The 25,169-nt window shown below is 53.9% G+C and overlaps 1 protein-coding gene across 2 annotated transcripts in view; it reads right to left on the bottom strand.

Annotated features, from left to right (window-relative positions):
- The window catches only part of STK40 (serine/threonine kinase 40), a 37,653-nt gene that overhangs the window by 11,912 nt on the left and 572 nt on the right, over window positions 1-25,169 (bottom strand). For both annotated transcript variants that reach the window (XM_068963653.1, XM_068963652.1), the window contains exons 2-6: window positions 6,265-6,384; window positions 4,404-4,489; window positions 3,983-4,126; window positions 1,722-1,949; window positions 892-944 (exon numbers count right to left, since the gene is read on the bottom strand). In XM_068963653.1, coding sequence (XP_068819754.1) covers window positions 892-944; window positions 1,722-1,949; window positions 3,983-4,126; window positions 4,404-4,489; window positions 6,265-6,376 — 623 coding nt within the window. In that variant the 5' untranslated portion in view covers window positions 6,377-6,384. The remainder of the gene's footprint in view (window positions 1-891; window positions 945-1,721; window positions 1,950-3,982; window positions 4,127-4,403; window positions 4,490-6,264; window positions 6,385-25,169) is intronic.

The following is a 25,169-nucleotide window of genomic DNA, read 5'->3' as shown; positions in this document are numbered from 1 at the left end:
CCCCAGATCAGGGGTTCCCAACCCCTGGACCAGTGGTGGTTAGTGACCCATTAGGAAGCAGGAGGTGAGTGGTGGGTGGAACTGAAGTCACCCCCTATGCCTGTCTGTGGAAAAAAGTATCTTCCACGACCTGGTCTTGGTGCCAAAGAGGCAGGGGGACCGCTGCCCCAGGTCACTTGGAAGGGGCCCAGACCCTCTGCCTGCGTGGGATGAGAGCCCGGGGCGGGGCCTCATGTGATGTCCCTCTGCCACCGGCTCACCAAGGATGCTGGGGCAAGCCGCCCACATCCCCTCCAGTGGGGAGGTGCTCTCTCCCTGGTGCTGGGAAAGTTATCCTTTTCCAGGAAGTCCTCTCAGCCAAAGGAAGCTGCCCTGCCCTAAGCTATGCCCCCAGGCACAGCCTGCAATTCAGTGGCAGGTCACAGCCGGGATACAGGACCATGCGCCCCTTGACTTGATGTGGAACGTCTGAAGGGCCACCCGGCTTTCCAGGCTGAGGCCCTGTCGTGACTGCCCAGAGTTCAGCTTCTCCCTCAGCTCAATCTCGCCCCCTCCTCCCCGAGCGTGTGCCCCAGGAAACTTTCTGCACACACATCTCAGAGTCTGTTTCCTGGGAACCTGTCCCATGACAAAGCCTTGCTTTGCTCATCAGTCATTCCATTACCCGTTGGTCTATTTTTTATAGTCATTTACTGGTCACCCACTGAGCAAGCACCATATTACCCTGCGGCAGAGGACAGAAGCAGGCATCCCATCCCTGGTCCTGGGGCTCCTGGGGGAGGTGGGCTGGGTGGAGTCAGGCTCCCCGTGGGGACGCAGGGCTCTGGGCAGACGCAGCATGTGGCCCGCCCCAAGCCGGAGGCTCCATCATGGAAGCAAAGCGATGCTCACCTCTTACTGAGCACCATGTTCCCCAGCTTCAGGTCTCTGTGCACGACGTTCTTCTGGAAAAGCAACAGGTGCGTGGTTTGCACTGTGATGATCAGAGCTGGAGTGGGGCCCGGCCTGTGAGAGGCGGGCTCTCCATGTGTTGAGGAAGCCACGTCTCTTTAGGTTGGGGACTCGATTTGCAAGCCATGGACAGATGAGGACCATTCTAAGGCCTTGTCAACCATGCGCATGAACTGGGCAACATGTGAGCCCAGGCCATCTCGGCCCCATCTAGGGTGTTTACTCCAGTTCTTTCTTCCACTAAGGCAGCAGCCAAAGGAGAAAACCACTCCTCTCTCTGCCTCCATCAGACATCCCATAAAAAAAGCCGAAAGCAAACCCCCCTCCTCCCACCAAATCCCAAGCATCTGCCTAGATCTGGGGTCAGAGGTGAATTCTCACAGTTCTGATGACCAAGAATCACAGGGTCAGCCCACGGAAGCTGTGTGTCCGGAGGCGGCCCAGGCTCTCCTAACCTCGGGGTTCCTGACACCCCCAACCCTAGGAAAGGCTCAGAGACAGGCTGTGGCTGCCCTCGGTGGGTAGCTCACCCCTAGCCTCTCAACTGGTGGACACAACTGTGCTGGACTCTGCTGGGCTGCCCGCACCGCCCCAGGATCGTGGGCTGAGGCCTGCGGCACTGCGTCCTCAGGGGTGGCATCCGGCCGCTCTCCGTCTAGACGTCCCAGCTGCAGAGCATACCGGGCGAGGGCGGACAGAGCTGCCGCGGTCACTGGCAGCCGAGGACGGCTTTCCACGGCAGAGGAGGGAGCTGCGGGGCGGGGCCTCACCTGGTGCAGGGCCTCCACCACGCGCACCACGTCGTAGAAGATGACCACGGTCTCCCGCTCGCTGAGCCTCTTCTCCTTGATGACGTAATGTTGCAGGTTGATCAGGTCGGCTGTCTTGTCGCTGAAGTCGTGCGCGCAGAGGCAGTCAAGAACGAGGCAGATGCGCTTCTTCATCTTCTTAACCATTCGGTTGGATTCGGCGTCCTCAACCACTTCACAGGTGCGGTCCTGGGAGGAAGGGTGCAGACCGGGGCTTGGCCGTGGGCCCAGAAGGGCCAGGGCCAGGGGCCTGGGGCTCTGCTGGAGCCTGGAACAGCCTGCATGTGTGTGAGCGGTGGGGGCCTGACGTGTGGGTGGCATGGACCCCACGGCCCAGCTCCTGAGCCAGTGCCAGGCCCAGCCAGGGCCCAGGCTCGAGCAGCGCGGGTCAGACTTCAGGCTCTGGTCCTGCTGCAAAGCGTACGGTCAGGGTTTGGCACTTAGAGCCCAGTGTGCTGGCAGCCCTCTGAGCGCCATGTGCAGGCAGCACCCTCAGGGCCCCAGGGCCCCCATCCCCCTTAGCTCTCCCAGGGAGTCCAGCAATGACCGATGCACACTTCCTTCCGATGTCCACGATGGTGGGAGCTAAGAGTTCTGTGTGTTCAAGGCAACTGCTTTCACATGGATGCAGGACTCCTGGGCCATATAATGGCTTTGGCCTCTGATGGCTGGTTTCAGGCCCAGGTTCCACCTTGTCCTAGCTGCAGGACCTGGGGCAGTTCAGCTAACCTCTCCAAGTTCCTGGTTTCTCATCTGTGAAGGGGGCCTGGCAACTTCTATCTCACAGGGGTGTAGAGAGAAAACACAACCATGCCAAATATGTAGTAAGCACTTGGGCTTGGGATCGATAAACCAGAGCTTGGTAAGCTGACACTGCTGCCAACCCTAAGGGTGGTAGTTCTGGGCGCATTTTCCTTGCTAAAAAGGTATGTCAAGGCAGAGGGAACACAGCGCAACAGGAGGACTTTTATCCCAGCAGCTTGAGGAGGCGTCCAGGCCAGCACAGCAGGCTGGGGAGCTCCTGGGGAGGGAACTCCACATTCCTCCTCCAGGGCAGATCACATCTTTCATTCTGTCTTCCCCAGAGGCCCAGCAGTGTCTGGTACACAGAGGACTCTAGAGAGGCTTCTCACCACTCAGGGTCTCTTATCCAAAATGACAGACACCAAGGCCAAGCTCTGGAAGCTACCAAAGATGAAATACTAAGAAATCATCATCACCCCCACATCTGATTTCATGTTTAAGGGACACAAATTTTCAGAGGCACCTTTCAGTGCACATCTAAGAATGAAGACCTTGGTGGGGTCTATGTGTGGGGGTGTGAGGCATTTTCCACTTATTTTACCTCAGGAAGTCAAGCCAACAAGGAGCTTTTATTGCCTGAAATAACAGCAGTGACGAGCACGTGTGTAGCTGGGCAGCTCAGGGCTCTCTACCCTCTCATTCATTCTCCCAGCACCATACAAGGTGGGCACGGTCATCACGGCTCTCAGACGAGGGATCTGAGGCTTGGGAAGTGACTTGCCTGAGGTCATATCACCTGAATTCAGAACTGCCTGCTTCAAAACCTGTGTGCCCTCCCTGACACCAGGCCCATCCAAGCATGTGTGGGCCTGGCCAGCGTGTCTGGTACTGAAGGCGGTGCAGAAGCTCCGCGGGGCCCGTCAACAGGGCCCGCTCCCCCAGCGTTCAGAGTGCTGGTTCATTTCATTTTTGGAGACGGAATTTCAATTCTGCCCTGGGGAAGGCTCTTTTCAGGGTACCAGTTGCTAATCAGTACCTTTCCTAAGGGACCTGGGACACTGAGAACCGGGCCCAGGGACCCTTGCTGCAGATGCTGAAACGTCCAGGCAGGCAGCAGGACTGGGACCAAAAGCAATCACGGAGATCCACAGTTCCCCGCCCCGCCTTCCTCATCGGCCTCCCTCCCACCCTGGCCTGGCTGATTCCTGACCACATAGCTAGAAGGAGCCCTTGTCTTTAAATAACTTCCTGCTTTCCTCTTTTCTCGGAAAAGCGGCTCTTCAAAGAAATCCTGCAGGCCGAGTGCATTCCCGCTAGGCGGCCACCCTCACGGCAGGAGCGCTGTGACCAGACCTCCAGGCCTCCCGACAGGAAGTCCTGCTGCCCTGCACGCAGGGAGGTTGGGGGAGCTCGGGGGAGCTCGTGCGACGTGGCCCCAGCGTGCCAGCCAGGATGGGGGTCGGAGAGATGCCGCTTACCTGGAAGAGCCCATGGTGGTGGACCACCCCGTCCTGCGTGTGGAGGAGGGAGAGCAGCGAGTACTCGGTGTGGAGCAGCATCTTGCCTTGCCTCTCCTCTTGGCTTTCAATTCCTTGGTCGCCCCTCTCCTCAAGGGTGAGGATCTTAGGAAGGCACGCACACAAAAGCAAAACCCCACAACCTTTACTTTTCCGAGCAGAGTGGCTAGCACAGGAGAAGCAGGGGTTCACGTCCCCCCATGCCACCCCGGCACATCCACCCACACGTGTGTGGGTGAAGCAAAATGAATGACGGCAACGTGATGTTCACACGGAGCCCCCGGGAAGAAGGGTGCTGCTCTTGTTCACAGGGGAGGGGGAGGAGCCGGGCTGGCAGGCGGGCCCTGGGGTCCCCAGCCCCCACGCCCTGCGCCTCACTCACCTTCAGCTGATAGAAGTCATCCGTGCCATCCTTCCTCGCCAAACACTGCACGATGCTTGGCACTGGTGAGTTGCCCAGACGGGGACCTGTGGCACAGACAAGCCGCTGGCTTTACTTCTCAGGAGCCCTGTCGACCATGGCATCGAGCCATCATGCCACCATGTGGGCTTCTGGCTGGATCTTTTCTCGTGGAGGACACCAGGGTCACACCCACTGATAAAATGGTCACCCCTCCCAAAGTGGAGCAGTGTGTGTACTTCCATGTGAGCACATCTGGTTTTTACACTCTCTCAGCACGAGGTGTGTACTAGAATATCCGAGGAGCATGTGTTAAGAGCAGATCCCAGCTACAACCTGGGCCCTCTGAATCACCAGCTCCAGGTGAGCCAGGAAACTGTCCCTTGAACAGGCTCCCCGGGCAGTCTGATGCAGCCGTATATCAGCTTTTGGGAACTTCTGTACTGGAGAAGTACCTTGCTCACTGGTCTGTGACAGCGCCCCGAGCTTTCAGAGCATAAATCAGGTAATGTCACCGTGTCACTGCACTGCTGAAAGACCTGAACAGCACTCCACTGCTTTCAATATGCAGTCGAAACCTTGTGGCCTCCAAGGTCTTGCACGATTTGGGTCCTGCCCAGCTTTCAGTAGACCATGTTTCCCCGACCCCTCCTCACCACACTCCAGTTCCTTCCCTGTCTCTGGGCCTTTGCACTTGCTGTTCCTTCTGTCTGGAATGCTTTCCCTCTGCTTTTCACTGGCTGCTCCTTCTTATCCTTGGCTGTCTCCCACATACAGAGCCTTCCTCGTCTCCAGCGCTCTCTGGCCCTCAGTCTCACACCATCCTGTTTACTCCCTTCAGGGCCTGTGCCCTCCCCGCTGCTGCTCCTGTGGCGATCTCCTGTGTTGTTTACGGTTTCTTTTTCTAGCTAGAATGTTAAGTTCCGTGAGGGCAGGAACTTGCCTTTTTTTTTTTTTTTAACTTTATGGTCTTTATTTTTAGCTTCAGAGTGTGTCTCCAACCAACTGTCCTGCCCAATTCTTTTTTTTTTTTTTTGCTGTGCCTGGAGGCATGTGGGATGCAAGATCTTAGTTTCCTGACCAGGGATTGAACCCATGCCCCTTGCATGGAAGCACAGAGTCCCAAGCACTGGACCGCCAGGAAGCTTCCCAGTAACTTGTCTGTCTGAATCACTACTGCACCCCTGATAACCAGCACAGGACCAGCATGTAGCAGGCGCCATGTACTATTTGCCGAGTAACTGGAGCTGGAATTATCCTGTACTCCTAAGTTCAAGATGCTGTGCCAAAGCAAAATTCACACCCAATCTCTGGCTGCTGGGAGAGTCAGCGTCCTCAGGACCCACCCTGCCTGCAACCCTCCAGTCTGGAGCTGCTGGGCCTCGAATATCATGCAGAAAGGCCCTGGTGCCCCTGTGGACCACTGGCAACACCCAGTTCTACAGGATTTTGATGCCAATTTTATAAGAAGTTTGCAGCTGTACCAAACGTTTTGCAAAATTATTGTGCCCTCTATGAATGGTCAGAGAAGTGCCTTGGAAGATGGACTTTGGGTTCTAAGACAGCTTGTATGCTTCCTGAGGGCAACGTCCTGGGGGCACGCACAGGACTCTCTCGGGGGAGACTGTCCAGCTCTCGGCTGACTCTAATCTAAGATTGGTGAGCTACAATTGCAACAACAGCTCCTGTGCAGAGCGACCGTCCACTCTCATAAACAGACTCTGCTTAAACCAACAGAGGGTTGGTCAGGGCCCCGTATCGGGGCGGGTGCGGCGCTGCGCTGTATCCGCAGGTCAGATGGTGCTGCCCCGGCCCCCCACTCACCTAGCCATCAGAGGCTTACCCAGGATGAATGGTCCAGCTCTCTTGGCATTATTTCCAGAAATCCCACTTCCTAGAGCCTTCGCCCTGGCCGACGTTTCCCCAGCTCCTCTGTCTGATGCTCTCCGCTTCATTCTCAGCTCTAGACGAGACAGAAAAGAGCCTTCTCACTGAGCAAATCAGCGAGCTTCCTTACGCTACCCCAGCCTGCGAGGCTCTGACTTGGGGGTGTGTCTGACTTGGGGGCTGCTGCTGTTTCTGTGGCCGCTGCCACCTCCTGCCTCTCCCAGAGGAGGATGGAAGGTTCTCGGTAACAAAGAACCATGGCTCCTTTAGTGCAGATTAACTAGGCGCTCCAGGTGGAGGTCCTGGCTACAGAGGTGGGCAGCTGGCCCACCTCAAAAGACCAGTCAGATGCAGAGAGAAGGACACTGACTTCTGTGTGGATGCCAACTGGGCTTTCTTGAGACAGGGAGCTGGCCCTGGAGTGACTGTTTTAGAGGTGAGGTGAAAAAAGTGCAAGTGTTAGTCGCTCAGTCATATCTGACCCTTCGTGACCTCATGGACTGCAGCCCGCCAGGTTCATCTGTCCATGGAATTCTTCAGGCAAGAGTACTGGAGTGGGTTGCTATTCCCTTCTCCAGGGGATCTTCCTGACCCAGGGATTGAATCTGGGTCTGCTGCACTGCAGGTGGATTCTTCACCATCTGAGCCACCAGGCCTTCCCCTCAAATACCCCTTTCCCCTAAAAGGAAAGGGGACACGGGAACCAGATTCTAGAAGACATTAACCTCTTGACTTGGATTCAAAAAAACAAAAAGGAGTTGCTCCTTCTAGCCCTCTGCAGTTCACCCCTCATGAAGAGAGTGTCCTGGAGGGGGGTGCAGAGAGAGGTGTACAGAGTGGAGTTCCACACAGGAGGGCAGACGGTCCCAGGGATCACCAGCAAAGGCTGCCTGCCCAGCCCTGAGGTCTCGGGCCCACAGTGGGTGCAGGGGCTCAGGGAAAACTTCCCTGAGGAGTGATACTGGAGTGGGTGGGGCAAGAGGCAAGGCCGTTCCAGAAAGAGGGGCCTGGGTGTGCAAACGTACATAGTAAGAAATGGCACGGAAGCAACATACTCCAAGTAGTCTGTGTTGCTGGAGTACATGGCATGAGGCAAGGAGTGGCGATAGAGGGCCCAGAGAGGGCAGCAAAGGCCAGATCTAAGGGTGAGGCCACGTTAGGAGTGCAGCCTTTACTCCTACACAGACGGCTTGGGGGCACTAAGCCTAAGCTTCTGTAACTTTTTCTTTTTAAAAAAGTAACTGACGTTTCCTACAGAAACACTAGAAAATACCCACAATATTTCCAAGATATAATTGTTGTTAATATTCAAGCAGACTTTCCTCTGTGTGTGTGTATGCTTACAGCTCTTATTATGAAAATTTAGACCACTCTGACACCATTTCTAAGCGTTCTTGTCTCCCACCTAAAATATAACAGTATGATGAGGGTAAATTTTATGGTATGTATAATGCATCTCATAAAGTCATTAAAAAGACCTTATTAACATCCCTCCGTCTTCTGTAGCATCCCTGTATTCTTCTGTAGCACCACTTGAAAGTCTCCTTGGTAAGGATAGGTCATGATTTATCAGACCACATACCTATTCATGGACTTTGAGACTCTCTCCACTTTTCATATTTTTTATTAGCAGTTATAACATCTTGGCATACCCGCCTCCCTCAGGATAAACTCCAAGAAACGGTCAAATGGGGCACGTCTTTTTAAAGGAGTGTGACAAACACTGCCAGGCTGGTCTCAGGGAGGCTGTGGCCATACACAGACCTTCAGCGGTATGGGAAGCAAATCCCAGAACCTGCATCAGGAAGGGGCATTTCCATATTTTAAAGAGCCGCCGATCTCATGAATATTAAAAAGCATGCCATTGTTTAAATTTGCAATTCCTTAGTTATTCATGAAGTTGGACTTGTTTTACATGCTTGCTGGTTATATGCAGTATTTCTTTTACGAATTTCCAGTTCATATTCTTTTCCTTTTTTTTTGTTTTTTACTGCTTTGTGTGTATTAGTCTTGGTGATTTTTTAGCAACTCTATATATTAAGGCTGTAACTGCCAGAGGATGTAGTTTTTCTTAAGCTTTTAACTTTTTGTAATTAAAAAAGATTAAATGTCTATGCAGTCAGGTAGTTTTCTTTTCCTTTAGTTTGTTTTTACCGTTATTCGTAGAAGGTACCCCTACTCTGCAAAGAAGGCAATGGTACCCCACTCCAGTCCTCTTGCCTGGAAAATCCCATGGATGGAGGAGCCTGGTGGGCTGCAGTCCATGGGGTCGCGAAGGGTCGGACACGACTGAGCGACTTCACTTTCACTTTTCACCTTCATGCATTGGAGAAGGAAATGGCAACCCACTCCAGTGTTCTTGCCTGGAGAATCCCAGGGACGGGGGAGCCTGGTGGGCTGCCGTCTATGGGGTCGCACAGAGTCGGCCACGACTGAAGCGACTTAGCAGCAGCAGCAGCAGCCCCTCCTCTGAGAACAGGTGCATCTTCAGAGTTAGCTTGCATCTCTTCACATGCTGCCGTGGCCCTTATTCTAAACCCCAGGAGACTGACTCCATGCGGAGAACTGGGAAGGAGCAGAGACGGCCCAATCCCTTCTAGTCCAATCTAGCAGATCTGCCTCCCACCCAGCCCCTAATTCATTCCCGGAGCTGTGCCACTGAGGAGCAGGCCCGTGATTTCACTGAGGGTGACGAGGACCAGGCAGCCCAGTCGGCTCCAGGAGCCCCAAACCGAGCAGAAGCCGTGGTCAGGCTCAGCTCCGACTCCTGCCAACAAGGGTCATGCTGGCAGTGGACGCAGTCGTTCACACAAGAGCAGGGGGAGAGCACAGCTGCTGCTAGAAAAATCCCAGTCATGTGTCTAGAACACCGTTCCTACCCTTTGCCTGGATAATTTCTGGGCATCTTTCTCAATTTGAGTATCACTTCCTCAGAGAAGCCGTCTTGACATCCGCAACACCGGGTCACACACTCACCTGGTATCCTGTAGTTTTCACACAAAGCACTTTCCATATTTTGTGATTATGTATTTATCTGTGTGCTCATATACTTAATGTCTTTCCCCTACCATTAGACTAAAACTCCCTCAGTACTAGGAAAAAAAAGAAAAAAGAGTACATAAAACCATTACCCCCAGTGCCGGGCCCGCGAGATCCTCTATGGGCGGCTGGGCACCTTCCCTGCAGTAGCTAATGGCTCCTATGGGGTCAGCTGCCCTGTCCTGGTAGATGAGTTAATTTCAGTACGTTTCGGCCCTATTCCCTGCCTTCCCTGGAGTGCTAAGCATCCTCCCTCCTCCTGGATCCTTGGAGAGCACCACTATGGCGTCATCATATCTGTGTAGATGCTGCCTGGGTGCCCACACACAGGCATGGTCTAGACAACAGTTTGCCGGGAGCAGCCGCAGCACAGACAGTGGGTGGGCTCCGCCTGGCCCCCCCCCCCCCACTAAGGATTCAACTCAAGCAAATGGCATGGGAACTGCTCCAAGATGTAGGCAGACAGAAGGATGAGAGCAGACGGGCAGGGAGAGGGAAAAGATGCCAGCAGGGGAAGTGGCACAAGGCTGCTTCCCTTCCTGAACGCTCCTCCACATCACCAGAGCCTCGGAGGCAATGGATGCAGCGGAGGGGGCAGGTCTGGGCAACCGGAAGCTGCGGTGGGCTCGCCAGTGGGATGAGCAAAGACAACCAACCCTGGGGACAGACCCTCCTGGCTCTTGCCCCCAAATCATCCTTCTGTGTCCCCTCCACAGACACACCTGCATATGGCCCACCGACGTGCCCACGGGGAGCCTACTTCAAGGGATCCTGGCCTCACAGTGAGAGTGCGATGTGGAAGCTCCAGGAACCCTGGTTTCAGAAGGACTTGGGTCCAGGCCTCTCCAGAGACACTGGTCCTCAGGCTGCGGTGACGGGCCCTGGCCCTGCCTGGCTAAGAAGGAGCTGTCTGCCTGGTGTCTCCTGGGCCCATGGCTCCGCTTGCCAGAACCCAGCCAGCCTGATTTAGAAGTCTCTGGAGCTTTAAGTCTGTCCACTGTTCCAGGGCTATCCTCCCAGGCCAGCACCAGTTTCCTCAGAACCCGTATTCAGCAGACAGCTCTGTGAGGCAAAAAAGAGGGTGAGGGGCAGGTGTGCCCGCCGCCTGCAGGCCGCGCTGCTCGACCCTCAAGCGGGGGGTTCCCTTTGCCTGACCTGAGGAGCAAGGAGCTGTGGGCATCAGCTCTGTGCTAGCATCACAGCATACCCAGAGGAGGCGATGCCCACCCACCCTGCTCGTTTGCCATTAAGGTCATCCTGTCCCAAAGCTGCTGGGAGATGTGAGCTCAGCTCTCCCAGAAGGCAATGAAGGCTGGGCCATCAGCACCACCCAAGGTTCTAAGGCCCATGATGCCCAGTCCAAGGCTGCAGTGTGCTACCATACAGGACAGCTGGGCAGGGCAGTGCCAGGCAGGGCACCGTATGGCAGATCATGGTTCGACACGGTGGAATACCCCAAGGAGGTGGGCTGCAAAGAGAGAGGGTACTGAGACCTTCCCAGCTCAGTCTTTCTTCAGCTCCACCCAACTACAAAGCAGCTGAAGCCTGGCCGAGGCAAGGAGAGGCCCACCACTCACACCCAGAAGCACCGCCACCGGTCTCCATGCAGGTGTGCGGATGCAGTCCCAGGCGATGGCCACTCACACACGCACAGAGCCACAAACACGAGGGGCAGCACAGGGCCTGTCCACAGGTGCAGAGAGTCCTGCACTCAGCCTTGTGGTAGGCTTCCTGCTGTAACCCCAGGGCTCCTGGAGAGGTGGGTGACTCTGCAGACCGACCCAGTGCAGGCGGAGCGCACAGGTGGTCCCTGCAAGGAGCAAACAGCAGACCCCAGCCCAGTGAGCTACTTCTGTGTGCGCATGTGTGTGACGACACTACAGCTGGTGGCCACAATCTGTCAGCAGCTTCTAATGCCTGCTAGGAGCCGAAGGACTTGTCTACACTGCAGGGTCACGTTGAGCTGATAAGCGTCAGGGTTCAAGCTGTCCCTGTCCCCACCCCCATGTTTCCTGGCTCTGTCAAAACAAAACAAATAAAAAGATCCTGAGCTGTACAGGCCTCTGTCTGCTGGGCTTTATCTCTGGCAGTGTCTACTGAAGGCAAGGACCCTGCTCCTCTGTCCAGCCCACCTGGCACCTGGAGAGCATAGGTGCTCCCACCCATCTCTGGCCTCAGCCCTATTTGCCGCACACGTGTCAAGGGTCTGTGTGGCCACACCCACACCAGACCCCAGGAGGGAGGTAGAAAAGGGTCACTGTCCACAGGACGCTCAGGTGGCAGAACAATGTGGTCAGAGCAAAGCGTCTCAGTCGTTTCCGTGCCACAGCGCAAAACAGAAACATCTGTACTACTGTGCTTGTGGGTGGGGGTTTCTGTTGCAAGCCTCAGCTGACTTCTGCTTGGTCCAGTCACTCTCGAGCTAAAGGGATCACCATCTTGACCTATATAACCCATACTAGCTGGGATGCTTGGAGTCAGAGCAAGCCCAGCACCATTACTTAATGATGAGATCTTGGACGAGATACTTATTCTGTGTACGCAAAACCCAGAGTACAGGATCCACCTTACAAGGCTGGTCTAAGGATTCAGTGAGATGACCCATGTAAAAAGGTTGGCAAGAGTACTTACTGGCATATTACGAACATATGATAAATTGGGCTTTTCTTAGCTTAAACACAGCAGCTTTGAATTTCGCTTGCTGCCCAAGGAGAAAGGAATAGTCAGGCACTGACTTGGAGCGGAGATGGGGAACAGAAGAAGGAAGATAACCAGACTGAAGGCTTAAGAGACCTTGAACCTGCTATCTGTCTGCTGGTCTGATACTCCAGGCTGGGTGGGGGTAGGTGTGGGTGTGGGTGGTCTGATGGGCAGCCTGAGTGACATGTTCAACTGAATGTGGGGAGGAGAGGAAGCCTGGGGGCTGGCTGAGCTCCTGAGAAGGCAGAGGGGTGCTGGGCAGTACCAGGTACGAGTCTGCAGTAGAGGGCAGGGCACCGCTGTTTTGTGGGTCAAGGGGAGGGCCTGTTCTTCTGGGCAGAGGCACACAGCATCTCGTCCTCCTGTCCTGTGCACTGGTGATGGGGGAGCAGAGGCCGAAGCACTAGCTGGCAATTATCAATTCAGTGCACAGTAAGGGACTGTCCAGAATGATGTTGTTGTTTAGTCGCTAAGTCATGTCTGCCTCTTTCGTGATCCCATGGACTATAGCCCACCCGACTCCTCTGTCCAGGGGATTTCCCAGGCAAGAAGACTGGAGGGGGTTGCCATTTCCTTCCCAGGATGATGAGGCCCTTCATCACGATCCAGCTGGGGGGCGAGTGAGGAGTCTGGAACTGAGACCTAGTGCCTCTAGCCCAGGATCTCCCACAGAGGACTGTGGGAGGCGGAGAGAGCACACATACTGGGCTATAAAACTGCTGTCACAGGACATAAGGCCAGGTGTGTGCGTTTGTCAAAATGACGGAATTGTTAGAAGACCTGTGAAATCCACTATGTGTAAATATACAATTAAAAAAAAAAAGCAAACTGCAACCATAACCACATGATCAAGGTTATATCACTAATAACAGAACAACCTGACATCATGTTACTCCTGATATGAAGCAACCTTACTGAAGTTAAATTTTTTTTTTTTTTCAAAAATGCATAACCTGAAGCTGATCAGGAGCCAAACTACAGCTGAGGGAACAATCAACAACAGGCCTATATGTTTCAAAAACATCAATGTCAGGTAGTTAAAAAAAAGGCTGAAGAACTGGTCTCACTTGAAGGAGATTAAAGACAGGACAAACAAATGAGACAGCTGATCCTGAGGGGAAGAAGTTATACTTTGAACAATTGGCAGAATCTGAATATAGACTGTATATCAGAGGCTACGATGTTAAATTTCTTGAATCTGAAAACTGCCCTGTGGTTACACAGGAGGATGCCCCTGTTCTTAGGTTACAGATGCTGAAGTGCTTGGAGGTGAAGGGTTACCATGTCTGGAATTTACTCTCTGGAGACAGAGGAGAAATTGCACCCTGCTGGAACAGCTCCCAAGACCCTGGAGGAATCTGTTGTCCAGATTCACAGGTTCAAAAGGATTTCTTGTGGGTACAAAGCTCACAGAAGCAGAATGTGGAATCTCATACTTGTGCTGTGGAGCCAGCCTGGTGTGGACAGGAGCTCCATAAACTCTTCCTAGGGAAGGGCGGGGGGAGGGGGGTGGGCGCCGGGTGGAAATGAAGTCTCTGTGCAATATCAAGGTCTGCCACCTGGTGGCGGCTTTCTATAGTGCATCTTCTTCAAAGGGTGTCTCTGCACCCACTGCAAGATGGTGGGGCACTGTTCTAGTCAGGAAGGATACAGGAACGACTCTATCAGAAGACCCCCACCTCAACTACCTGTGTAACTGAAAAGTGAAAGTGTTAGTCACTCAGTCATGCACGACCTTTTGCGATCGCATGGACTATATATATAGCTCCCCAGGCTCCTCTGTCCATGGGATTCTCCAGGCAAGAAGACTGGAGTGGGTTGCCATTCCCTTCTCCAGGGGATCTTCCCGACCCAGGGATCGAACCTGGGTCTCCTGCATTGCAGGCAGGCTCTTTACCATCTGAGCCACCAGGGAAGCCCTGTGTAACTGGGGCGGGACAAACAGATTCCAGCAGGCTGCTCTTTCTCCTCTGCTCAGGGACCTGGGCCTGCACCAGCTCCATCTGTCTCTGCTGTGGGGGTCCTCCAATGCTTCCTGAGGTCTTTAGGAAGAAACCCAAACTCCTCAGTAAGCCTGGCCAGACCCAGGCTACCTCTCCAGCTTCCCTGCCTTTCTATGCCCCATAAATCCAGCCACACCAAATGACTCACAATTCCGAGTGTGCCATGAACATCCCTGCCCTGTTCCCCCTTGGCCCTCGGGTGTCACCTCCTGCAACAAGTCCTTTCCTCTTCTGGCTGCCAGAGCACCCTCTGTCTGCTCCTATGTGCTGTAACCACTGTCTGGCTCCCCTGCCTCCACCACTCTCCAGGCTGAGCAACCCCAGTTCATCTCCACGTCCCTGCTGAATGAGAAAGTGAAGAGTGCAGAAGTGTCTGTTATGCACCCAGAAGGCACCAAAACCCACACTGGGGCAGGGGGCAGAGAAGACCCAATGAGAGGCCAGGGGCTGGAGGCAGACAGACCCAGAAGAGAGTACGGATGGCCCACTAGCTCATGGCAGGAGCCAGAATCCAGGAGCAGAGAGAGAAGGGGTCACAGCTGTGGGTAACTGGGCTGCAGCGGTGCTGGGAATAGTCTGTCCAGGAAAAGTCCCATGTCAGGAGTGCCTGGATGCCCGGGTCAGGGCGGTTCTGGGCTGATCGCCAGGGGTTGTGCTTACACAGTGTTGGCTGCTGGAGGGCAACCCCCCCGAGGAATGAAACCCATTCACGGCATGCCTGCAGACTGGGACCAACCCCTCACTGGCGAAGGGACAGACCAGCCCCCTTTTTGCCGAGTCCAGCAAAAAAATCTGCTTTCCTGCAGTAAAGTGTGGGAATGTGTGAGTGACAGCCTAGCCTGCTCCTCACTCGGGGGATAGACCCTTTGGGACACTCTAGGTTTGGAGTGTGAAGGTCCTTCTGCTGGTCAGAAAAATTCCTACCACTTGTTTTCCCCCAGAAAAGAGACTTTCTGGCTCAGCTACGCTCTTAGTGGACTATACCTGGAAACAAACCACTGGACTTGAGGTTAGCAGTGTGAAATCTCAGAGATGTTCTGTGGAGCTGCAGAGGCTGGGTTACTGAGAACCCCTCCCACCAGCCCACTGGCGCACCCCCCACCCTCTCCTGACCCAAGCCCTCTGGGAGCCACCCTCATTGCACCTCAACACTCACATGCACGAGCTGTAACCAGTGGCCCAGCTTTCCTACAGACTGGCTCTCCATCCACAAAATCAACCCAGGGAAACAAGAGAAACCTGCAGCCCACGGAACCAGGTGTTTCAAACCCAGAAACAGCTACCCAAATGCTAGCTGGGAGCACAAGATGGATTTTGGGGTCAAGGCCTAGGTTCAAACTTCAGCTTCCATCACTCACTAGCTGATGACCCTGAGCTAGTCACCTACCCTCTGTGAGAGTCATTCACTCTCTGTGGGCCTCAGTTTCATCATTTGTAAAAGAGGGGTGTCTCGAGGTCTCTGGCGGATGAAAGGCGAGGGTCCCTGCTCCATATTGAGGTAGCTCCCTGGTGACAAGGCTCTCCGGGTGCATACCTTTTAAACTACCTTTTAAACTGACAAGCATCGACTGCTTGCCAGAAATCGTTTGTTCTTAGAGTTTCCTAGATTTTCTTTCATTCTCACAACTTCATGAAGTAAAGATTTCCCCTCTTTTTTGGTCTGCCGACAAACCAAAGCCTTGAGACTACCCAGCTCATCGGACCAGAAGAGGCTGCCTGTGGCCTGGTCTTCTCTACCCTTGCTGGCTGGCTGGAAGGGAGCTCCGTTTGAGGGCTTTCCTTTGAGTGTGAAAGACAGCCATCCCTGAGCAGGCAAAAACCCTCTCCCTGGGAGCCAGAGGGCCACAGCAATCTCCCCAGGAATGCACTGGAAGTCACTGGCTTCTGTGCCCAGGATGGATGCTGGGGGATGGGGAGGCGGATTAATAATCCCTCAGCCTTAGCCAGGACTCCCTGATGACAAAGACTCATGCATGTGCTGTCATCTCCACCGTTCCAAAACAGAGTGATGATTTTGTTCATTTCTAAAATGCAGGATATGTATAGCGCCAATCTGTCAGGAATTCATAACATCACATCCTTCTCTAAACGCCTGCCTCGGGGGTAACGGGCGAACTGGCTGCTACTAACAGGAGCTCCTCTCTTGCAGGGGGTGCACCCCACCCCCGAAGGCTGCTGGGCGTGTGGGAGACTACCTGCAACGCCAGAGGAAGTGACTCAGCCCAGTGGGAAGTGGGAGGGGCGGCCAGAACCCGGCCCGTGCCCAGCCAGCTCCCCCCCACCCCAGCACATCCGCACAGACCCATCCCCTGTCACTGCCTTTCCTCGGCAGGACTAGAGCAGGCTGAGCGCAGTTCTGGGGGCCAGCAGGGGACTGAAGGCCCCCGCTGCTCACAGGGGGACCCGTGTCTGCAGCTCGGAGATCCAGCTCCAGTCTCCTTCAGGAGGCTCAAGGAGGTTACATAATCAGGAATGTCCCTCCTCACCTCCCTGGTCTGGGCAAGCCCCACTGGGCTCCTCAGTGGCCTCCATGAAGGCTGAGGCTCCAGGCTGGGAGGATGTGTCCCAGAGGGAATCTGGGAAAAGAAGCTCCAGGCCTGCGTACACAGAGGTGGGCCTGGAGGCTTTTCTGGAGGAGAGAGAAGCGAGAGGAAGCAGTCCCTGGGTCAGGGAAAAGGGCTTCGGCAGCAGCCTTTCTGAGAGTCACCAGAGCGGAATCCAGGGCAGCATCATCAGCGCTGCCACCGGCTTCACCCCTCCCGGGGCCTCCGGAAGCAGCTGATGTGACAGCAAATAACCCGTCACTGTGTGTGGGTGTTGGAAGAGGAAGGGACAGACTTAACAGCTCTTTCTCAGGCTGTGCTGCCCAGGTATCTCCTACCAAGAGAAGCAGCCAGGGGACGCCGCCAAGTACACCGGCTGGGAGGCCTTCCTGGTGGCCCCTCGCCTCGGAGGGGCCTTCTGCCATGTGCAGTGACGGGAGACGGAGTCACGGAAGCCCTCCTGTCATGCCAGCCTGCCCGGCAACTAGGGGGACCCCTCCTCAGCTCAAAGCATCAACCGCTGCTTTGTTCAGTGGGAACAAAGCCTCCCACCGGGCCTCTCATGGAATTCAGGTTCCCAACAGCCACGACGGCTCCTGTCAGGCCAAGAGAAAGCAGCAAACAACTAAAGCGGGACTGGCCGAGGCTGGCAGCACCCCTGTGTCCTGAGCACTTATCTCCCTGCGCCGCAGTCTCCCCACCCAGAAGAGGGCCCGGGCGGCCCCTGCCCGGGCGGCCCTGAGGACTGCGGGGAGCCAGCCTGTGGGAGGCACCAGCAAATGTCACATCTCCCTCCTTCCATCCCAGATTTCCAGAGCGACAGATGGACAGACGGAAATGCCCAGGCCAGCCCCGGGTGATGTGGTTCTCTTTCTTCGTGTGGTTTTCAACAGCAAAAGTCACTGCAATCATCCTGTGAGAAAGGTAATTTGGACTGGGGCCAGCCAACTGCCTTTCTTTAACTGCCTCTATCAACAATGAAATTCAATTAAATTTCACAACCGTGAGAATGAACAATATAGTTCGCTTTCTGCAGTCTGCCAGATGCTACTGGCTGTGGCTGCTGGGGGGCCAGATTACAGAGGCAGACAGCAGGCTCTGCCATCAGAGTTGCCCTCAGCAGGCTGTTCAGACAAGTGGACCCACACAACGGCTTTACCTGCTCCAAGTCGCTAAGGCCAGCCACGAGCCATCCCCAACACACTCTGTCCACGTGTGGGCAAGAGCCTGCTTGCCTGTATCTCTCCAGTGGGTGAGCTCCTGGGGGCAGGGCCTGGGCCCTTGACCAGAGCAGAACCCCCTGCACAGGCCCAACAGGCGTGCAGAAGACAGTGACATCACAGTCAACAAAGCAGGAGAAAATGTACTTGTCCTGGGTCCAGCACACCCAGTTCTAGGAATTTATTCTCTAGGTCCACTCACACAAGTTCACCAAGATGAATGTACTTACTGAGGGTCCCTCAAGAGCCCTGGGTAGCAGCAAAAACACACAAAGATAAAACCATAAAAATCAACACACACACACATCCCCTCCAGACAGGAAACAATTTACATGTTCACCAAGAGACACTGGTTCACTCCATCATGGTACATCCAGACGGGGGAATACTATGCAGCCTTTAAGACTAGGCCCATGCCTGCTGACAGACGAAGATGTCTAGGATACGTTACTTTAAAAAAAAAAAAAAGCAAACTGCAGTTCTATTTGTATAAAATGATCCCATTTGGGTTTAAAAAAATGAATATGCATAAGAAATTTCCAGAAGAAACTTAACAGTGGATACCTCCAGGTAACAGCACACAAACAGGAGATGGGTAGGTTTATTTCATACTCTTCTACAGTGCTCAACCAGCTTAACTGGCAGGCTACAGACCACAGGGCGGCAAGGCGTCAGACATGATGAGCATCCCTGTGCGCATGCATGGACGCATTCTGCTTAACCATCTCCCTGCAGATTACTATCACAACTTAACACAATTTCTGAACCCATCACAACTATTAAGAGTGGCACTGGAGCCTGGGAGGCTGGGTCTTAGAGAAGGCGCACTGGAGGGAGCACGGCGTTGAGAATGCCCTGAAGGTGTGGGCCTGCATGCTGACGCAAGGCTGCATCCGAAGAGCGGGCACAGAAGAGACAAACCGCCACGCTCAAGCTCTCCCAGGCAACTTGCAAACTGGCTTACAAGAACTTCCTGCTTGCCACCTGGCTTCTTTAAGAGCTGGGAAGACCACCAAATGGTTCAAACTGGAGACCTGGAAGCTGGTTCATGATGCCTTTTTCAGGAGACTCAGACTCACCACCAAAGAGCTCTCTGGGGTCTCACCAGAGGCCAGTAACACCTTGTGTCTAATCCTCATCACTGCTTTGGAGCAAGGAGCGGTAAGTTCATTTTACGGCAGAGGCTGGAGATAGGAAGTGACTTGTTCAAAGTCACTCAGTTAGCAAGTGGCAGAAGTGGGTTCTGAAGCCAGGTCTGATCTGAGCCTTAAGTGCTGGAAGACAGGATTGAAGGTCTCCTTATTCCCTACTCACAGGGTAGGAGGGGAGGGATGTATCTCTAGGCAGTGGCCTGGAGTGGCAGTTTCCATTTTTCCAGGAAAAAAGAAGGGACTGCTTCAGGTTTGTCAAGGTCATTTCCAGCTCTACAGCTTTATGGGTCCAAGATTCCATGTGGGCTGGGCTCCCTGGGGCCAGAGCCTGGCCAGGATCGGGGAATGGGATGGCATGGGATCTAGCGTCACAAAGGTGTGGGCTGGAAAACCAGCTCTGCCCCTGCTGGCTGAGTAACAGTGGACAGGTTCCTTAGCCCTTCTGGCCCGGGGGTTCTCCGTAGAACAGAGACAATTCCTCTTTCCTTAAGCTGGCAGAAAGCCTCAATACATATTGCAGAGTACTTAGGAAAGGACCTGGAAGCTGGTGGGGATCCTTCTTTTCTGATTGGTTTCCTTTCTGTTCCTTCAGGAGGAAGCACTTTGGGAGCAGCGTCAGAAGAGAACTCAGACACGGAGGTCACACACGCCTGGCGACACCAGGGCCTGCACATCAACTACAGAAAGGGGCAGGGTGCTCACTCTCCAGAGGTGGCGATGCCAGCAGTGGGGCTCCAAAAACCCAGAGAATTCTGGGCTCTGGCAGTCCTGGGGCCTCCTGAGGGGCTGACCTGAGTTTCTCCCTAAAGGTACCTGCTTTTAGGCACCTCTCCACACCTCTAGCCAGCTCTGCCCTAAACCCAAAGACAGGGGACAGGCACACCAGCCTGCTCTTGCCAGTTCCCACTACCATGTCCAGGCCACTTCTTCCTTGGGGATCCTTGGGTCACAGACTCCCTAAAGCCTTAAGATCCCCTGCCTATCTCTTTTGCCAAGTAGGTGATGATCTGTAAACAGAGGCAAGAGGGGACAGCTTCATTCTAAATGATGAGAGCCCTTCTCAGTTTTCTCTGCTGCTTTCCCACAACTAGAGTTTCTCCGAAACCAGCAGACCTGTAGACCGCTGGACTGTGTAAGCTCTAGGGAACCCCAACTCTGACCGCGAAGAGCCAGAAGCAGGTTATCACCACTGGGGTTCTCAGTGTCCCTCAGGAAGTAGCATCTTTGCTGGCTGGGGGAAAATCAGGCTGCTCCAGTTCACTAGAAGGGGGCTGAGAAACTACTTTAAAATAGTAGTAATAAAAGGTACTCTTCGAGGCAGCAACTCCTCTTGGAATTTATCCTGTGGATACCTAAGGTGGGCAGAACCGCACACATGCAGATACAGTCACTTCAGCTTTGTCTGAAGAACAAAAGGCCGAGAATAACCTAAGCTCATCAGCAGAGTTTGCTGAATAAATTACACAAACCGTGATGACACAGTATCGCCCAAAATAACCCAGACGTGCATGAGACAAAGTGGAACCATCTCTAACATAGTAAGGAAATCAATGCAAGTGACACCACGCTTTCCCTTCTTGGATCTTGGTGACAGATCCCGAGAGGAGATGCAGGGCTGCTGTGGGCCCCGGGCCACCTTCAAGGCCACAGTCTCACCTGAGCAGGTGCAGGAGGAAGAAATGCCCTTGTCTCAGGCCACTTTCCCTTTGACTTCGTGTACACCACAAGTGCAAGGACAAATCCTGTGAAAATCTCCCCAGTTCAAAGGGCCTGTGTGAAGTCCCATCTACCAGCACATCCCTCTCTGCAGAGCTCAGGGGGACAAGGACATGAAGGCAGCTCCCTCTCACTTCCCTGATGGATGAGTGGGTCCCAGGTGGCCTGTGGCAGACATCTCTCCTTCCTGAGAAGGACTGGGTCGGCCGGCCCAGCCTCCAGAGTAAATTCCACTTCAAGGTCTCTTTCTAGATGAGACCTCCCGGGAGCCCCGGGGACGCCACCTTTCCCCTGAGGGCACACTGCTCTTCGGGACTCATCACTTGCTGAGTCAGTGTGGACAGCACCAGACGGAAGGGCTGCTCTCGAGGGCCATCTCAAGGCTGAACAAGTCACAGGAGTCTTGCAGACTCAGCCCCTTGAGTGTCTGAAACACTGAAGAAGTTCATCTCCCTGGGCAAATCTGAGAAGAGGGAAGATGAGGAAGGGAAGCTGCCCTTTTCCCAGGTGCTGACTCAGGCAAAACCAGAGAGAAGCCTGGCCCAAAGCTGGACCGAGAGCCACAGACTCTGCAACTGATCCTCTCCCATGAGAGGGCTTACCGAGGGGATCTGGCGGATCTCCCTGGCCATTCTCTCCTGCCGGCTCTATCAGTCGCCCTCTCAGCCAGATCAGGAAGCTCGGGGCACCTGCCATCATTGCTCCTCCCTCAGTCCTCACTTCCAGACACTCCCAGAGTCCAGCTGGCTTTCCCCCCAAACAGCTCTGATCTGCGCCCTTCCTCCGTTTCCCATCTGCCTCTGATTACACTGACCCTTACTCTCATTACAGCAAAAACCGCTTACAGAGACCCATGATGTGCTCTCGCTCCAGTCCGTCCTCCCAGCAGCCAGAGGGCTCTTGGGAAGATGTGCATTTAACGGTGTTTCCTCCACTTAAACCAAAGCAGCCCCTCACCAACAGAAGTTCAAGCATCTTAGCCCTGGTGCTCACCTCTCCAGGGTATCCTAAAGCCAGGTCCCTTCACATCCTGTGCCGGAACCTCTTGTGGTTCCTGTAGCACGCACACACACCAGCCTGCACCCACGCTTGTGTCCTGATGCTCCCCTGTCTGGAGTGCTTCATGAACACTCTATTCCCCGTCAATATTTAGTTTTCATCAAGATCCAGTTCAAGCTCTAAGGCCTCTCCAAAATTCTCCCCAGTCACCTCCCCATCCCCCGGGGAGGAACACCCCGTCCCCTCATTCCCTCTACCTGCCGCACAGACTCCTGTGAGACACGCCCCCAACTATCTGCAGGTGCTGATTGGTTAGGAGCCTGCCAGGCCCCTGTTAGACTGCCAGCTCCTCTAGGGCAGGGCCTGCCTCTCCAATCTCCTTCTGTACCTGCTGCTGCTGCTAAGTCACTTCAGTTGTGTCCGACTCCTTCTGTACCTGCTACCCAACAATTCCCCAGCTGCACATGGGAGCTTATATGTGTGGAACTGGGGTTCTGGATTTGGGGCCAACGCACGTATCAGTGTGTGCTTCCTGATGGTGCCAATTCAGATACCAAACTAGGGTCACTAATAGGGACACATATGGAAGAAACTCTAAATATGTTTTCTCCCAGGCTACTTTATTTTTAAAAAATATGTATTTATTTAGTTGTTAGGCTGCACCAGGTCTTTAGTTGAGGCATGTGAGATCTGGTTCTCTAACCTGGGATTGAACCCGGGCCCCCAGCGTGAAGTCTAAGCCACTGGACCACCAGGGAAGTTCTCCTAGTATCCTTTAAAATAAGATTTTTTTTTTTCTCAGCAGTCCTACTTCTATTTTTTTTTTTTTAATGGTTCTTTTAAAGAGCTGAGCTGAATCATCTGCATGGCTCCCATACTGGCTTGGTAAACTCCGCACAGATTTCTTTTTTGGAGAGAATACAATAAAATTCTGTGATCTTGTGATCCCTCAGGACACTTCTGACAGCTCACTGGGACACAGTTTAGTCGCCCTGAACTGCTTTGACTAATTCTGAGGAATTCTTTCCTGTAGCTGTAGCGTTTACCAAGCATTCCTCACTGAATGTGCACTCAATGTCCAGCTTGCAACACCTTACAGATCCTCATAACTGCCCTCCTAAAGAGGGGCTCTTACTACCCCCACTTTACAGATGAGAAAGCTGGGCACACAAAGAACAAGTGACCTCTACTGACCGGCAGGGGCTGGGATTGGAACTGAGACTCTGTCTGAGAGTGGAGCCAAATAGGCTCTTTACCACTCCAGTCTGCTGCCTTCCCAAAAGGTCAAATTAAAGGCACAAGGGAGCAACTGACCTTACAAATGACCTTCTGGAGGCCTCACCAGTTTGGCTGCTTGAAAGACCTGCAGTCTCAGGAAGAGAGAGGCAGATGTGCCAGGTACTTCTGGGCCCAGCAGAGCAGCCCAGGACAACACAGGGAGCTTGTCACCTGCCACTGGTTGCAGGCAGTGCCGTCTCACCAAAGATCCCCCACCCTGCACCATCTCTCCTCTCTCGGGGGCCTGCCCTGCGGTAACCTCTGAAGAGGTCTCCATTGTTTCAGCTTCTCCTCTCCTCTCCCTTCTCTCCTGCTGAGGCTCCAGAGAGAGCATTCTAAAACAAGTCCAATCACGACCCTCCTTTGCTTCAACCTTTTCCCTTGCTCCCTACTGCCCTTGGTACAAACTTCCTAATTGTTAGTGTGGCAATCCCCTGTCAACCTGTACTGTTTCACCTGGCACCAGGTTGACTTTCATACCACCATACTGAACAGTCCGAGGTTTCTGGGATAAATTTTGAGTTTAGATGTCGAAGTGGAGTACCTTGCCCCTTTGTTCTTACCTGGCTGAGCCTTCTCATCCTCCCTGATACAGTTCCAGCATCATCACTTCTTCCAAGCTTTCCCAAAACTTCTCCCACCCCCCAACTCAGATTGAGCTAGAAGCTTCCTTTGCTGGACTCCCACAGCCCTCTGTTCTTGCTGATACTAGCTTTTTTTTTAGACAATGTTTCAACGATTTGTTTACAGGTCAGTCTCCCTGGTGGCTCAGTTAGTCAAGAATCCTGCAATGCGGAAGACCCAGGTTTGGTCCCTGGGTCCCAGGAAGATCCCCTGGAGGGGGGCATGGCAACCCATTCCAGTATTCTTGCCTGGAGAATTCCATGGACAGAGGAGCCTGGTGGGCTACAGTCCATGGGGTCACAAAGAGTTGGACGCAGGTGAGCGACTAACACTGTCACTTTCTCCCTTAACCAGACCATGAGCTTCTTGAAATAAGATTAGCTAACAGTTACTGAATTCATTATGTGGCAGACATGGTTCTATGTGTTTTGTAGGTGTTAACTTTTAAAATCTTCACAGTAACTTTGTTATCAGTCCTGTTCTATAGCTGAGAACACTGAGGCACAGAGAGGTTAAACAATCTGCCCAAGGCCACAGAGCTACAAAGCTGCAGAGCTAGAATGTGAATTCAGGAGGTCTGGCTCCAAAGTTACTCTTAACCTCTATAATACAGGGTACTTGCCTCTCCAGGCAAGGACACTGCTGCTGTCATGTTATTATGTGGGAAATGAATGAATGAATGAACAAGGGCCATCTCCATAATGTCTAAGATTTAAGGGACAAAGAGCTGGCACAGCAGACCCATCAAGGAGCACCGGCCCAGCTCACAAGCGCTGTTTACAAACAAGGGTTCTTTTGGCCTTACAAGTGCATATCCTGCTCTTCCTTATTTCATGCAAAGCTGAGCAAAGAGAGAAAGTGCCCAGCCCAGAGTGACTACCCTCTTCTTCATTGCTCTCAAAACCAAGCAAAGCCAACCGGTTTCCTCCTGTGAGTTAATACAGAGCAAAGTCTATCTTGCCAACGAAGGCGGCTGTCATCTCTTCCTTCCGCCAACAAACGGGCATCAAACCTAGAGAGTGGGGGTGGCAGGCAGAGTACTCGACGTCTGGAGGGAATCCCGATGCCCCTACCTACGACTGGAAGGTGGGGCCAAGCGCCGTGGGGATGGGCAGGCCTGATGGGGCATGGCAGGTGAAACAGTGACCACAGCAGCAGGCTCTCTCCTCGGCAAAGGCCGGTCAAACACAGCACCGACTAGCAGGTAGCTCGGACCCACACCTGATCGCAGCCCCGGACTCGAAATTCTCCAGCAGCGATGGTGCCCGTGCCAATGGGTGAGGGCTCGTGGAGGAAGCCCGGGCTGGAGAAGAAGCTCTCCGGGGACTCGTTCCAACTCTCAAGTCACTCTCGGGATCAGGAGGGCAGTACGGAGAGGAGAGAGTGCCTCTTGGGAAAAACCTGCGCCTTCGCTGACTGACCAAGTGACTCCAGGCAAGGCTGAGCTGTGCCGACTCCCAGGGCTGGGGCCGAGACACCCCCGTGGCCACCCGGTACCCGGCGCGCAGGAGCCCCCGCCCCCTCCCCCGCCCCCTGGGAAGAGCAGACCCCAGCCGAGGACGGCGGATCTGCTGTTGTCATTTCTGTC

Source organism: Capricornis sumatraensis, chromosome 2 (assembly GCF_032405125.1).
Source record: "Capricornis sumatraensis isolate serow.1 chromosome 2, serow.2, whole genome shotgun sequence".
Classification (NCBI taxonomy): domain Eukaryota; kingdom Metazoa; phylum Chordata; class Mammalia; order Artiodactyla; family Bovidae; genus Capricornis; species Capricornis sumatraensis.
This window is presented reverse-complemented; position numbering and strand designations above follow the sequence as displayed.